The sequence below is a fragment of the Dryobates pubescens genome, chromosome 1 (assembly GCF_014839835.1).
Source record: "Dryobates pubescens isolate bDryPub1 chromosome 1, bDryPub1.pri, whole genome shotgun sequence".
In the NCBI taxonomy this organism is placed as follows: domain Eukaryota; kingdom Metazoa; phylum Chordata; class Aves; order Piciformes; family Picidae; genus Dryobates; species Dryobates pubescens.
This window is the reverse complement of record NC_071612.1, coordinates 60,608,058-60,622,306: the sequence shown is the minus strand read 5'-3', so window position 1 is coordinate 60,622,306 and position 14,249 is coordinate 60,608,058. Positions and strand designations below refer to the sequence as shown.

The 14,249-nt window shown below is 42.3% G+C and overlaps 1 protein-coding gene across 1 annotated transcript in view; it reads left to right on the top strand.

Moving 5' to 3' along the window:
* Window positions 1-14,249, top strand: part of SLC6A11 (solute carrier family 6 member 11) — a 102,279-nt gene that overhangs the window by 71,668 nt on the left and 16,362 nt on the right. The window contains exon 8 of the mRNA XM_009907623.2: window positions 10,996-11,099. Within this exon, the coding sequence (XP_009905925.1) occupies window positions 10,996-11,099 (104 nt within the window). The remainder of the gene's footprint in view (window positions 1-10,995; window positions 11,100-14,249) is intronic.

The following is a 14,249-nucleotide window of genomic DNA, read 5'->3' as shown; positions in this document are numbered from 1 at the left end:
CCTGCTCCTGATGGCCACACTATTTCTGATGCAGGCAGTCTGCTTGACTTCCGAAGTTCACCTTGGTGATAATATTGTCATTTACTTAAGAGGCATAGGATCTAAGACTGGAAAAAATAGTCTCATAAATAAGAAATGGTAAAGCTCACTGCCTAGGAAACTGGAGGCTCTGTGGTACTTTCCCATGGCAGTGGAGAGTATGTACTCTTTGTTTTCCTAACATCAAAGTTTTATTTTGAGTAGCACAGTCCGGTGGCCCTGGAGCCCTGCTGTTTGCTGCACCAGAGCAGTTGTGTTCAGGAGTCTCTCCATGTGCAGGATTTTGACATCAGCAAATGTGTCTGCAGGAAAAAAAACCATGCCTTAGGTAGGAACATGGTTTGTTTGCTTTATTATAGCTGAATTAGTTGTTGGTTTCATGTGTACAATCACAGCCCTGCTTATTGGTGTCCATGTGAAATAAAGACCTATTAACTGTAAGAAGAAAGAAAGATTCCAGTCTGATGTTGTTTTGAGGTTGGAATACCTCAGTAGCAATCTGTCCATCCACCTGATTGTCCTCTGAATTGTGACTGTAGGCTCAGAGCATGATCATTTTCTCTTTTTGTGGGGGGTCACAGAAAAAGGTCAGCATGGTTTCAATTTCAGCTCCTACTCAGTAAGATACACTAGCTACTGACTGAGACCAGCCTTTAATGATGAACTGATAGAAAAGAAAGATCCAGACTAGCTGAGATAAAAGCAGAGGGTGAAATAGGGACATTGGCTTTCCCCCAAAGTTATTAGGAATTGTCTTTTTTATGTCAGACATTGTTAGACCTATTCTGACCTGTTGTAGCAGTGCTTGGAGCTCTAGCTGGCATTGCCAAAGGTGGCAGTCCCTTAAACACTCTGATCTAATTTAGGTGGCAGGACAGAGGAAGGAAGCCTGTGTCAGGGCTACAGCTGGCAGATTCTTTTGAAATGGTTTGGTTCTCCAAAAGCTTCTGGTAATGCTCATGATTAAACATGTTGTTAATTCCCTCATGTCTGTTAGGGATACTCTTTAAGTGCAGGTAGTAATTCAAGATTAAGACCTAACATTTCTATAGGTTCTTGCAGTCCGGTCATGTCTAAACCTGTATGACACTGACAGATGTACAGTGCTTTGTCTCCATAGATCAAACTAAGATCTGTATCCTGGCCACCCTCTGTGTGTTCCATAACTGATTTTTCAGTCTGTTTCCCATCTGTCATCATTTATTTATTTATTTATTCTACACTGCATATGAATTTTGGTTTTATTATTTTCTGATCTCGGCGTCCCCCAGGGATCAGTGCTGGGCCCCATCCTCTTTAACATCTTCATTGATGATCTGGATGAGGGGGTTGAGTCAGTCATCAGCAAGTTTGCAGATGACACCAAGTTACGAGCAGATGTTGGTCAGTTAGAGAGTAGAAAGGCTCTGCAGAGGGACCTTGACCGACTGGACAGATGGGCAGAGTCCAATGGGATGGCATTTAACAAGTCCAAGTGCCAGGTGCTGCACTTTGGCCACAGCAACCCCATGCAGAGCTACAGGCTGGGGTCAGAGTGGCTGGAGAGCTGCCAAACGGAGAGGGACCTGGGGGTGCTGATTGACAGCCACCTAAACATGAGCCAGCAGTGTGCCCAGGTGGCCAAGAAGGCCAATGGCATCCTGGCCTGTATTAGGAATAGTGTGGCCAGGAGAAGCAGGGAAGTCATTGTGCCCTGTGCTCAGCACTGGTTAGGTCGCACCTTGAGTACTGTGTCCAGTTCTGGGCCCCTCAGTTTAAGAAGGACATCGAGACACTTGAATGTGTCCAGAGAAGGGCAGCAAGGCTGGGGAGAGGCCTTGAGCACAGCCCTGTGAGGAGAGGCTGAGGGAGCTGGGATTGTTTAGCCTGGAGAAGAGGAGGCTCAGGGGTGACCTCATTGCCCTCTACAACTACCTGAAAGGTGGTTGTGGCTGGGAAGGGGTTGGTCTCTTCTCCCAGGCAACCAGCACCAGAACAAGAGGACACAGTCTCAAGCTGCGCCAGGGGAGGTTTAGACTCGAGGTGAGGAGAAAGTTCTTCACTGAGCGAGTCGTTCATCATTGGAATGTGCTGCCCAGGGAGGTGGTGGAGTCACCATCCCCGGAGGTGTTCAAGAGGGGATTGGACGTGGCACTTGGTGCCATGGTTTAGTAGTCATGAGGTCTGTGGAGACAGGTTGGATTTGATGATCCTCGAGGTCTCTTCCAACCTTAGTTATACTGTGATACTGTGATTAGTCCTTTTCTTGTGGCCTCCTGAATTCCTAGCATTTGAGTGCATGAAATATCCTGGTAGCTTTACTGACTCCCATGTGGCTTGGCTGTAGACCATGCATTGTGACCACAGACTGACAAAGCATGCGCTTTAGGAGACAGCTTGAATATGTTAAACCTTTTTGTCTAATACAGGTAGAAATCTTCTGTAGCTGAGATGAATTTTTGCTATCTTCTGCATACTCCCCATATATCATGACAGACACTGGCACAGGAACTAATGTCATGATGAATAGAACTTCAACTCCTGTTGAAGGCTACTTGGCAATGGGTTGCTTTATTCAGGCTTTTTGGATGCTGCAAAAAGCTGCAACTATTCTGTGCCTTTACCTTGAAATTTAATTTATTATATCCTGACAATAAAGGCTTTATCTTTAAAATTCTTCTTTGAAACTAAAGGGAAAGTGCCTTTTTAAAATACAGACCCTGCTGAGATTCATCCAAAGGCAATGAATAATTTAAATTAAGAGAAAACTCTAAAGTGATTGCTCATTCTCTGATAACAAAATGGGACATAAATGACTATCTACATTTGGAGCCTCGTGTTTTAAAGAGTGAGTGCAGCATTTAACTGGCCTGTGAGATCTCCCATATTCTCAGAGTGCTTCATTATGGAATTGTCATCAACCACTCTGTAGTTAAGGATGCTTTGAGCTTTGCAGTTGAAGTGGGCATTCAGTCTCACTGTTTAAGGCTTTAAAAAAAAAAAGTGCATATTTATGAAACTACACCACTGGGATGCATATTTCAGCTGCTACTCAGAAAGTGGTGTGAAATTAATTCCCTTGATTTTCATAGAAGTACTCAAGGAAGCAAACTGAAGTGTGTGGGTACAAATATTATCAGCCCTTAAGTGTCTGTCATTTCTAACAGGCTGTGGGAAAGGCAAGGGGATGCCAAATAAACATGGTATACATTTTGTTTAATAGACAAACCCTCAGAGTGCTCGACTGTTCTTTTAGTTCTGTGTGGAGAAACAGGGATGCTGCAGTTCTTTTAGAGCATCTTTTACACTGAAAACTCTCATCTTCTGAACTGAAGTATTACACTGATTTGGTATCATTCAGAAATCTGTGAAATGGAATTTGAAAGACTGCTAAAAGCAAAAGGGTGATGGGCATGTTTCTTTACATACACAAAGCTCTCTGAAATTCTAGTAGAAAGGCACCTAAAGCCTATGTGTAAGTCCAGGCTAGTATCAGGAAGCCATAGCTACCACCTCAACCCCAGTGTTGATTCTCTGAGTTCGAAACCAGGACCCTGGGGAGGACATCATGCTTCCTCTCCTGTGACAGGTCAGATGCAGCTCTTAGGTCAGAGCTGGTCGCAGTGACACACAATACTCTGTTCTTGCTATAGCAGCTTTATTCATTCCTGCTGCTTTTCTTTGTAACTAGGCATGTGCTTTATTCTCTAGATACTGCCTGCTCTTCAGAGTCCCTCTGGGATTTTTTTTTTCTTCTCTTTCAGGCCTACAGATGGTCTTTCCTACTTAATGCAACAGTGACTATAACACTGGTGTTACACAGTGGTAATTCTTATTTGTTGACTTGAAGTAGAGAGAAAAATCACCTTGCAATCCCAGTAGATCTGTGAATCATCAGCTAGAAGGCAGCTGTCAGCAGGTGCAGAGTGCTGTGGGGATGTATGAGGGCACACCACAGACAATAGAGACTGGCATTTTAAGTACAGAAAGTGGCTGAGGTGATTTAGTACTGCTCTGGGCTGTTTCTGAGAAATCATATTCTCTTTTGTTTGCTTTTCCCATTTCTCCCCATTACTTGAGTAGCAGATTGAAAAATCAAGCCATAAAGTGGTGTTTATCCCAAGAGCTTGACTACCCAGCCCACAGATCTCTCTCACAGGCAGAGGCAATGTAGGCTGACCAGGTCCTTGTTCCAGGACTCAGACACTTAGGTGTGAGATACCTGCCTGTGGATGTGAATATATAACCTGCCATCAGCATAACTTCTGACTATCATGTTTAAAAACCAAAACCTCCTACTTCTGCTCAGAATGTTATCAACATGATTTTTAGGTATCTTGCATTTTCCCTCTAGACTAATGTTCATGTATTTATGGAACGTTTTGGGTTAGAAGGGACCTTAAAGAGACTTGGGGGTGCTGGTGGATGAGAAGCTCAACACAAGCTCTCAATGTGCACTTGCAGCCCAGAAAGCCAATCAGATCCTGGGCTGCATCAAGAGAAGTGTGGCCAGCAGGTCAAGGGAGGTGATTCTCCCCCTCTACTCAGCTCTGGTGAGACCTCACCTGGAGTACTGCATCCAGTTCTGGAGCCCCTATTACAAGAGGGATCTGGAGGTGCTGGAAGGTGTCCAGAGAAGGGCCACGAGGATGAGCAGAGGGCTGGAGCACCTCTCCTATGAGGACAGACTGAAAGAGTTGGGGCTGTTCAGTCTGGAGAAGAGAAGGCTCCGAGGTGACCTAATTGTGGCCTTCCAGTATCTGAAGGGGGCTACAAGAAGGCTGGGGAGGGACTTCTCAGGATCTCAGGTAGTGATAGGACTAGGGGGAATGGAATGAAGCTGGAGGTGGGGAGATTCAGGCTGGAGGTGAGGAGGAAGTTCTTCCCCATGAGAGTGGTGAAGCCCTGGAATGGGTTGTCCAGGGAGGTGGTTGAGGCCCCGTCCCTGGAGGTGTTTAAGCCCAGGCTGGATGAGGCTCTGGCCAGGCTGATCTAGTGTGGGGTGTCCCTGCCCATGGCAGGGGGGTTGGAACTAGATGATCCTTGTGGTCCCTTCCAACCCTGACCAATTCTATGATTCTAAGTATCATCTAGTTTCAATGCCCCTTTCCATGGGCAGGGGCACTCTCCCCTACACCAGGTTGCACAATGTCAGCTACTTTGTCAAAATTTGCAGACACACGCAGAGTGAGACAGAATAGTGACATTCCATTAATAGCTTCCTAGCTGAGGTGTGCAATGGAGCTTTTCAGATGACACCATAGTATATTTTTTAAAAAGATACATTCCTTTTAAGAGAATCAGACTGAAAATAACCACTTAATTTTTTCCATGTTTCCAAGGATGTAGAACAGTTTTTTCACCTTTTGAGTTATATCCAACTGTTTTTCATGACTTTAAAAGCTTATGAAAGAGCCAGTTAAAGTCAGCGTATCCTGGGAGATGTTTCCTGCAGACACAGGAGGATTCCATAACAGCTGCATAGCAGTGTTTGCTTTGCTTTCAGAGCAGTAAACAATTTCTGGAGTGAGGTATGGCCTTGAGAGGTGAACAATATTTCAAATATTTGGTATATTGAAATGATATGGAATAAAGATGGCAAAGGCTCCCTCCTGAGAAAGGCTGCTGCAGGAATCCCCACAGATCCTGATGCCTGTGGTTTCCCTATCCCAGCACAGGGAATATAGAATAGAATAGAATAGAATAGACCAGGTTGGAAGAGACCTTCGAGATCATCATGTCCAACCTATCATCCAACACTACCCAATCAACTAAACCATACAACCAAACATCCTGTCAAGCCTCGCCCTGAACACCCCCAGCGACGGCGACCCCACCACCTCCTCAGGCAGCCCATTCCAGTGGGCAATCACTCTCTCTGTGTAAAACTTCCTCCTAACCTCCAGCCTAAACCTTCCCTGACGCAGCCTGAGACTGTGTCCTCTTGTTCTGGTACTGGTTGCCTGGGAGAAGAGACCAACCTCTGCCTCACTACAACCCCCCTTCAGGTAGTTGTAGAGAGCAATAAGGTCACCCCCGAGTCTCCTCTTCTCCAGACTAAGCAACCCCAGCTCCCTCAATCTCTCCTCATAGGGCTTGTGCTCCAAGCCCCTCACCAACCTTGTTGCCCTTTTCATACATGTTTGGGAAAACGTGAGTTCACATGACTTGTGCTCTGAAGCAGTTAGGAGGTCTCTGTGCCTGCACTGTGAGCCTGTTGCATGTAAATCACAAGTACCACATGAGAAGCATGTTACACAAAGTTGTCACAATGCACTTGTAAGGCAGCAGCGATTCTGTGTATGGAGGTATTGTGTTTAAATTGTATATTTGTCTTTTCTATACTTCTGTATTGTATTTATGCAGAGAATATGGAAATCAAAGGGAAGGTTCACAGCTAGAGAAAGACCTAGAATTTAAAGATAGTCCTTTAGGTGAGCAATGCTCATTTTTATTCCATGCATTATGGATATAAACATTACCACAAAACAGATTTTCTCCAGGGTCTCTGCTTCATTCAGGAACAGCATCAACTAAGCTCACTTCAGGACAGTTCTGCAGTATTTTGCTTTATGGTTTTCACTCATTGTTTGGCCCTGTAAATATACTGCATACTGTTCAGACCTGAATTGGCACAAAAAGTGGCTCAGCCTTTCAAAGTGACTTATTTCTGCACTGTCCCTCTACTTCCTAAACCTCAGTTATTTTGTTTTCAATGTATGACAGTGACCCCATACATGACTTACGTAAACAGTTAGAGAGACTGAAATGAGAAGCTGTCAGTCATCTGAGGATCTTCAATTTAAAGCTGGTAGACCTGGCTTTTAATACAGTGGGTTTTTTTCTGTACATGGCTTTCATTCAGCTGGGTTGCAACAGTGAATGATCAGTGATTTTGTATTTCACTTTGGGCACGTATTAAATCAGGACTACCCAGTTAATGAACATTTGAGAAGGGTTGGGTTTAAGTGATTTATGGGCATAATCACAGAATCACCATATGTGTCACATACAATCTTTATTAAGAAGACATGAAAAGAATCTAATTCTCCAAAGCAGTATTTTGTTGTCTTCACTATAGCACACCCACCTTCTTCCTCCTTTGTCCTTCTTCATCCATTACATACACTACAACCATGGTAACAAAAAGGGCAAGGGATCCTCTGGACAACAGGATCCTCTGTTTGACCATCTCAATTCATCTCCCTGGGCAGGAAGATGAATAGTCATGTAAATGAAGGTTGTGCCCTAGACCTACACACAAGAAGCCCAAATTCAGGTTACCCAGGCAGATTGATATCAGCGTGTTGCTGCCTTTTAAGAGCTGGACTTTGCAACAAGGTGCTTTCCCTTCTTAGTAAGAATGCTGGGTTTTATCCTGTTTTGTGGAACTGGATTTGTACCAACACAAGCTAGTTATCGGTGGGACACAGCAGAGACCACTGCTTGTGGCTGCTGATGTGAGTTGGAAAGCTGTAAAGTGAACAGCCTTAAAATGGAGATCAGGGTGCAGGCAGCTTTGCTGTTCCTCACTCAGAAAAGCAGAAAGACTCCCAATCTTTCCCTGTCTTGCCTCATTTCTGCTTGGAGAAAGCAGAGCTCCACAGAGATGAGGCCGGTTTTTTTTGCCTTCTCCCTTTGGGACCAGAGCTTCATCTCCTGGGCTCATTGAACAGCTCCTTCTAGCCAGCAAGAACTGTTGCCATGCAGGAGCCAGAGTTGTGCTGTGGTGGTGTAAGCTGGTGTCTGCATTCTTCTCATTTTCCCATCCACTCATTCAGGTAGTACTGGGGCCACAAGTCTAGAAAATGACTGCAATGTGGATGCAAAAATGTGAAGGTTCTGTCCTTTGCCATTTGGATATCTTAATATAGGGTATAATAAACAAAAGGGTTGTGCTTTGATTTTAATCTTGTTTTGGCATGAAAATATTTTAAATATAGGATGAAAACAATAAGAAGAAACATGTGGTTCCATCTTTTAAAGTAGGAGCTAATAGAGGACTATAAAATGTTTACAATCCCCAGATTTATGAACGTATACTGCTGAATTGACTAAATAATCACTAACCAAATGGCTTTCAAGGTACAAAGTTTATAAAGCATGGACAGGATGTTCTCTGGTACAGGTCCTTTCCCCTGGAACTTACTCATGCCAGAAACACATCAAACCCCATCCCATTTCAGAAAAAAAATGTACTCCTTTTGTCCCAGCCTTTCAGCAGCTGCTGGCTCCAGAAGCCTTGGTTTGCCGCTTCCTGGCAGTGCATTATTTGTCTCTGTCCTTCAGAATTTCATTGTTCTGCAGAATTGCGCTACGCTCATTTCATGTACTTGGAAAATGCTACAACTCCTGCTCTAAGCCAGCCACTGCAAATTCAGCACTCTCCAAAATAATTTCTAATGCTTTTGTTGCTGTAAGACAGATGGATGACACCTGGATTTGTGAGTGGTATCTAAAAGAGCCCATCTGCACCCATAAGAAGTTCTAATGAGAACTACTTCCCCTGAGGTACAGTTTATGAATGACCAAGACTGGGTGTGATTTAGACTAATAAGCCATTTGTGTACTTCAACAAATTCTCTGACCGTGAATGAGCACTGCACCCTGATGCTAAATGTCTGATAGTCGCTAGCCTCTGGGTCAAGACTGTGAAGAAGTGATCTGTAATATCATCTTCATGTTTTAAAACTGCTGACATGGAATCACAGAATGGCAGAGGTTGGAAGGGACCTCTGGAGATCGAGTCTGGTCCCCAGTCTGGCGACAAAAATGCACTTAGAGTTAGTCCATCTCTCCTCTCTTTCTAGCTACCAAAAATCTACCTGTGATTTCTATATTTATTTCTCTATTTGCTACTTCTTTGATCAGTTGTAGATGTTTTTGCCATTTCAGAAACCTGGAAATGAAATATGAATGGTCATCACAATATGAATGTCTCTGGATACATGAGTGTACAATCCAAAAGAAGCTACACTGATTCTATTATTTCCTTCAGTGAATAAGATTCCTTTTTCCTTGCTGTTTAAACATTAGCAGTCAATTCTGATGGCATTTCTTGATCGGTGTCATACAGCACAACAAAAATAAAAGGGCTTCTCAATCTTTTATGGAACACAAGAGCATTTGCTTACAGAACATGTTTCACATAAAGTATTTGTTGCTTTTTATGTTGAAGCAGTGCCAAATGTCATGGTATTTAGAGATGGCTTGTTTGCTTTGAAGGAAATGATATCACTTATGGCCAGAATTTTATCTGGTTTTCTAGGCACATACACAGACCCCTCAGAGGGATGTGTTTTCTGCTCCTCTTCTCAAAGCACCTCTTGAGGTTCTCACTTCAGAATACAATTCTTCTTTGCCCCCATTTCCACCACAACTTGCTCTCCAAGGAATAATTACTTCTGTGGAGCTGCCTTTTCCTGCCAGCAGGAAAGGCCATTGCTTATCTGGGGGGGTTACACAATGCATTGCAACAATACATTGTGCAAGAACTGAAATGGAAGGAAGCAGCAGATTCTACATGTGCTGATCCAGTTTCTTAGCTTTTGTTTATACATTTTCAGTTGACCTGTGCTACTTACAGATTTTTGGGAGCTTCTGATCATGTTGAAGAGCCTGTCTGTCAAAAGGCTTTCTCTGTGCCATTTTTTTCCTTACCCAGTGGTGAAACTCTGAGATGTAATCAGCTGTATCTTATTCAGTATGACAGCAATGAAACCATTTAAGCCACTGATGCAAATCAAATGTGATTTTAATGTTATTCCTAAACAGAAACACTCACAACAACTCCAGAGAGCAACGTCTCACTTGGTCACATGTAAAACAAATACATCCCCTTCATATATTTATGGGTACTTGATCTGCTATAATTAGTATTACTGTTATATAGTAATGAAATTATTACCTGCATTGCCTCCTTCCTGTCTCAGACATAGAGCAGCTAATGGCTCTATGTCACACAGCTCTTGCCTCTGGTCATCAGTCAGGGTTTTGTTTCTTCTCTGAAAAGCACTTTGGTTGCTCTGCTTTACAAAAAGAACCTTACAGAGCTCATTTATCCTGGGAAACCGGGAGTCAGAATTTATTGGATTGGAAATAACAGTGCAGCTATGTACATGTTGGTTCTTCGCTCTCATGGCAAAATCAGGAGTTAGAAGAGCCTATTCACCTCCAGCAGAAACATACCTAGACTGTAGTCAAATGAAATGAACTGTTTCATTGGAGTGTTCTGAGAAGGGCTGTAAGGAGAATAATCTCATCCTTCCTCTTGTTTGATGTTTTTTTTCCCTTCTTCTTCTTTTTGATTTAGAATTAAGCATTTGCATTAATTTAGGATTAGGATATAACTGTTACCATTATGACACTATAAAGATATTTATTGCAAAGCTCTACAGAACTTTTATTTGTTAATTCTACAGTGGCCAGAACAACCATGTCCTGGTATCTAATTTGGGCCACTGAGTATTGCTAAAACCCCATTTCCCTGGGTGAGTTGTCTCATCTATTTCCCCAGCTTAATTTATATAGTATCTATGAATGAAATACTTTGACTTCAGAATATTTTTTTCACACTACATATTCAAATTTGAATAAATCATTACAATGTGAGAATGAGATAAATGCAGATGATTTTATGAGGGGACAATTGCTAACACCATAGAGCACTAATAAAGACATGAAAGAATTTATACCGAGTGAGGCTCTTCTATAATAATTCTGTATCTCTTTCTACTTAGATTAAGTTGAACCTGTAAAGACCCAGCTGAGATACTCTGTGCTTATATCCCTGGGAAGAAGAGGGGAATTTAACTCACAGTATAATTTTTTGTTTAAGGTTGTGACTTAGAGAAGGTTTGCCAGACACTATTACCCTGTACGGCTGCCTCTGCAAATCTGCAATCAGTATATCCATAAAGGTGGATTCTTCTTGACTTTTATAACCACTTCGTTGTTGTTGTTTCTTTTGGTCTCCAGGTGTGGGTGGATGCTGGCACACAGATATTTTTCTCTTATGCGATCTGCTTGGGGTGCTTGACAGCTCTGGGAAGTTACAACAACTACAATAATAACTGCTACAGGTAATACCTTCCACACCTCACCTATCCATTCAGTGATGGAAATGACTACATACTCAGCTACACTCAGAGCTACTTCCCTTTCCTGTTATCTATCCTGATCTCAAAGGTCTCTTCCAACCTGGTATCTATTCCAACCTGCTATTCTATTCTATTCTATTGGCATGAGTAATCATGAGCACACACATGCTTTCGTAAAACAGCCATCTATAAAGCTTCCTAAAATTGTTGCAGAGGAACTCTGCCAAAAGTTAGTGTTTTCATCCCTTTTGATCATATCTGACCCTTGCACAACCACAGACCGTTGAGTACACATGGGCATACACACTTGTATTTCTAATGTACAGAATTTCATACAGTTACCACTGCAGTATTTGATTTTATAAAGTATGTCTGTTAAAAAACTGAGTGTTTAATCCTAGCAGAAAATTGTTATTCAATCTCACTTGACTTTGCTTTATGCTCTGAATGTCACTTTTCCTCACAGTTTAGCTCCTAGCTAGAACACACTGGAGATGGACAGAATTTCATTACTTATCTTTATAGAAATCAGTAAAGAAATTGCTAATGACTCTAGTAGCTTTTAATCTTTCCTGAATCAGTGTCAAAAGGGTATGACTCATACAAAATCCTCATTCCACTTTGCTGCCATGGGCAGCAATGTTAATATTTTTTACTTCTGGCATCAATAGTTAGTGAATTAGTTTCCCTACTACTTAACAGCCTTTAACACAAGACAATAAATGACAGTTTGATTGTACTGACTCCATAGTGATCTCCAGAGAGAGAATGTGAATTTGCAAGCTTCATTCTCTAATAAAGGAAATAGTGAAGTCTAAAAGCCAAATAATAGTAATAACAGTAATAATAATAATAAAAACCAACAACCACAAAGTGTATTTAAATGTGAAATTATAGTTTCACTTCTAGAGATCAGAAGGCAGTTTTAGGAAATGCCACCATTGTTCAATGTCTTAGCAACAATTTGCTCTTCTGTAGGAGAAACCAAACACTAGGACTCTCCAGATGGAGAGGAAACTGGGATGTTAGAAACCCCAGAGTAATGAATGTATCCACCAGCTGAATGTCTGCAAAGCTATCCAGGATGAAAAGCTGAGAGACCTGGGGCTCTTTAGCCTGCAGAGGAGCAGCCTCAGGGGGAATCTGGCCAATGCTCAACAAGAGCTAAAGGGTAGGGGGCAAGAGGATGGGGGCAGCCTCTTTTCAGTGGTGCCCAGGGATAAGACAAGGGGCAACAAGTACCACCTAGAATCCAGCTGGTTCCATCCAAACAGGAGGAAAATATTTCTTTGCTGTGGGGGTGCTGAAACCATAGAGCAGGCTGCCCAGAGAGGTTGTGGAGTCTCCTTCTCTGAGAGATTCCAAACCCAGCTGGACATTGTGATCCTGCGCAGCCTGCTCTGGCTGACCCTGCTTTAGCAGGGGATTGGACTAGACAGTTTCCAGAGGTCTCTTAAAATGCCCACCATGCTGAATTTAGTGATCCAGTGGCTGTTAAGGGTGCTTTGCCATCTAAGCATGCAAATTCCAAACGTTTTATTGCATAAAATGGTGTGAATCCCCTACAATCTTCACTGATGGTTGACATTGTTTTCAGACTAACAATAGAGATGCTTCAACAGAGGGTAATGAACACCCTGCAGAGCAGTGGGCAATGGAAGTTTTCCCTAATTAGCCTAAGTGGTGCTTTAACAAAGGCACTACTTCTTTTCTCTCGTTTAATTTATTTGTATTTATTTCCAGTTTCATCCCATCTAGAAACTATTGTGCCACAGCCTCAAGGGTTGTAGTAATTATTTTTACTGTGTTTTTGTAACTCATCACAAAAAGGAGTTTTGATGTGTGATCAGAGAGCTTATATAATTATCCTTTTTTTCTGACCCTAGCAGCATAGCTTGTAAAAAAACCATCAGCAGTTCTTTCAAAGCTCCAGAGCAAGAGGCTTTTATTTTTTCAGAAATTACTGTTCACCAAAATCAAGCTTCACAACTCCTCTAACAAAATGTTTTTGCAAATTTCCTGAATAGGGCAGATTTTTGGTGTCTTTAAGCCTGATTCTTAAGAAATCTGCAGATAGGAGCAGGGCAGAAGTAAACTGCAGAAAGCAGCTGAGTTAAACAGGGCTGTTGACTGAGCAACAGCTGTGCAGTGGGAAGCAGAATGAAATTTGTTTCCTAACTAGTACTTAAACAAACTAAAATCAAGCTGTGGGTTTGTCCCTTGCAGTGTGGTGTCTAATTGTAACACCTATTTCCACTCTTTTTGTGCTTGGTTTTACTAAATTTCCTTTTTCTAGGGAAAGTTGGTGTGGAAAAATGATGATGAGGTGCTTTTGTAGGGAATGGTAAAATCTAAACTGCGCATGGGTGTTTCTTGTTGGAAGCCTGATCTAATTCATTAACATTGTAAATGAATTGCAAACAAGTCACTTCACATCTTTGAATGGGGAATTGATTTTTGGGGTCCATATCTTCCTCTGTAATACCTTAATACAGAACCTCCTTGGCTTTACTGCACTTTATATCAAAAATTACTCTAGCAAAAAGATGAAAGTAATGGCAGTTCCATCAGCAGGCAGTGTTTTCCCCAGATAAATAGAAGAATGGTGTACTGATGAGTTCTCTAATTTTTACCAAGCTAGGAATTCTTAATCCACCCAGACCTCTTTTAAGGGATGGATTAACTTCAGACAACTTCAGAAGACAGGAGAGGGAAAAGTTCTTGTTGCTGCTTCATGTGCTTTGTACTTGCAGAACTGGTCCAGCTGCCTGCTGGACGCTGTGCAGTTCCCACCAGAGCAAGTGCTGTTTAGTTCCACGCTACTTGATACTGGACTGCAGCTCAGCAGCACCATTTTTGTGTGTGTGAGCACCATGTACAAATTGAGGGTCAGCTGCCATGCTGTTGCTGTGGTGCAGGAGATAAATGAGTGATTTCTCACACTGTCAACAAATGGGCAACACTTGGAAGAAATTAAGATCTGTCCTTTATCACGCTTCTAGTCTAAAAGGAAAAGAGGAATGGGAATTAGACTTGAGTAGATCCATAAAGGCAAGGAAGCAATTGAAAGGATGCAAAAGGATCTCTGTACTCTTCTCTCTGATCAGAGAAGCTCCTTAACGAAGGCAGAAT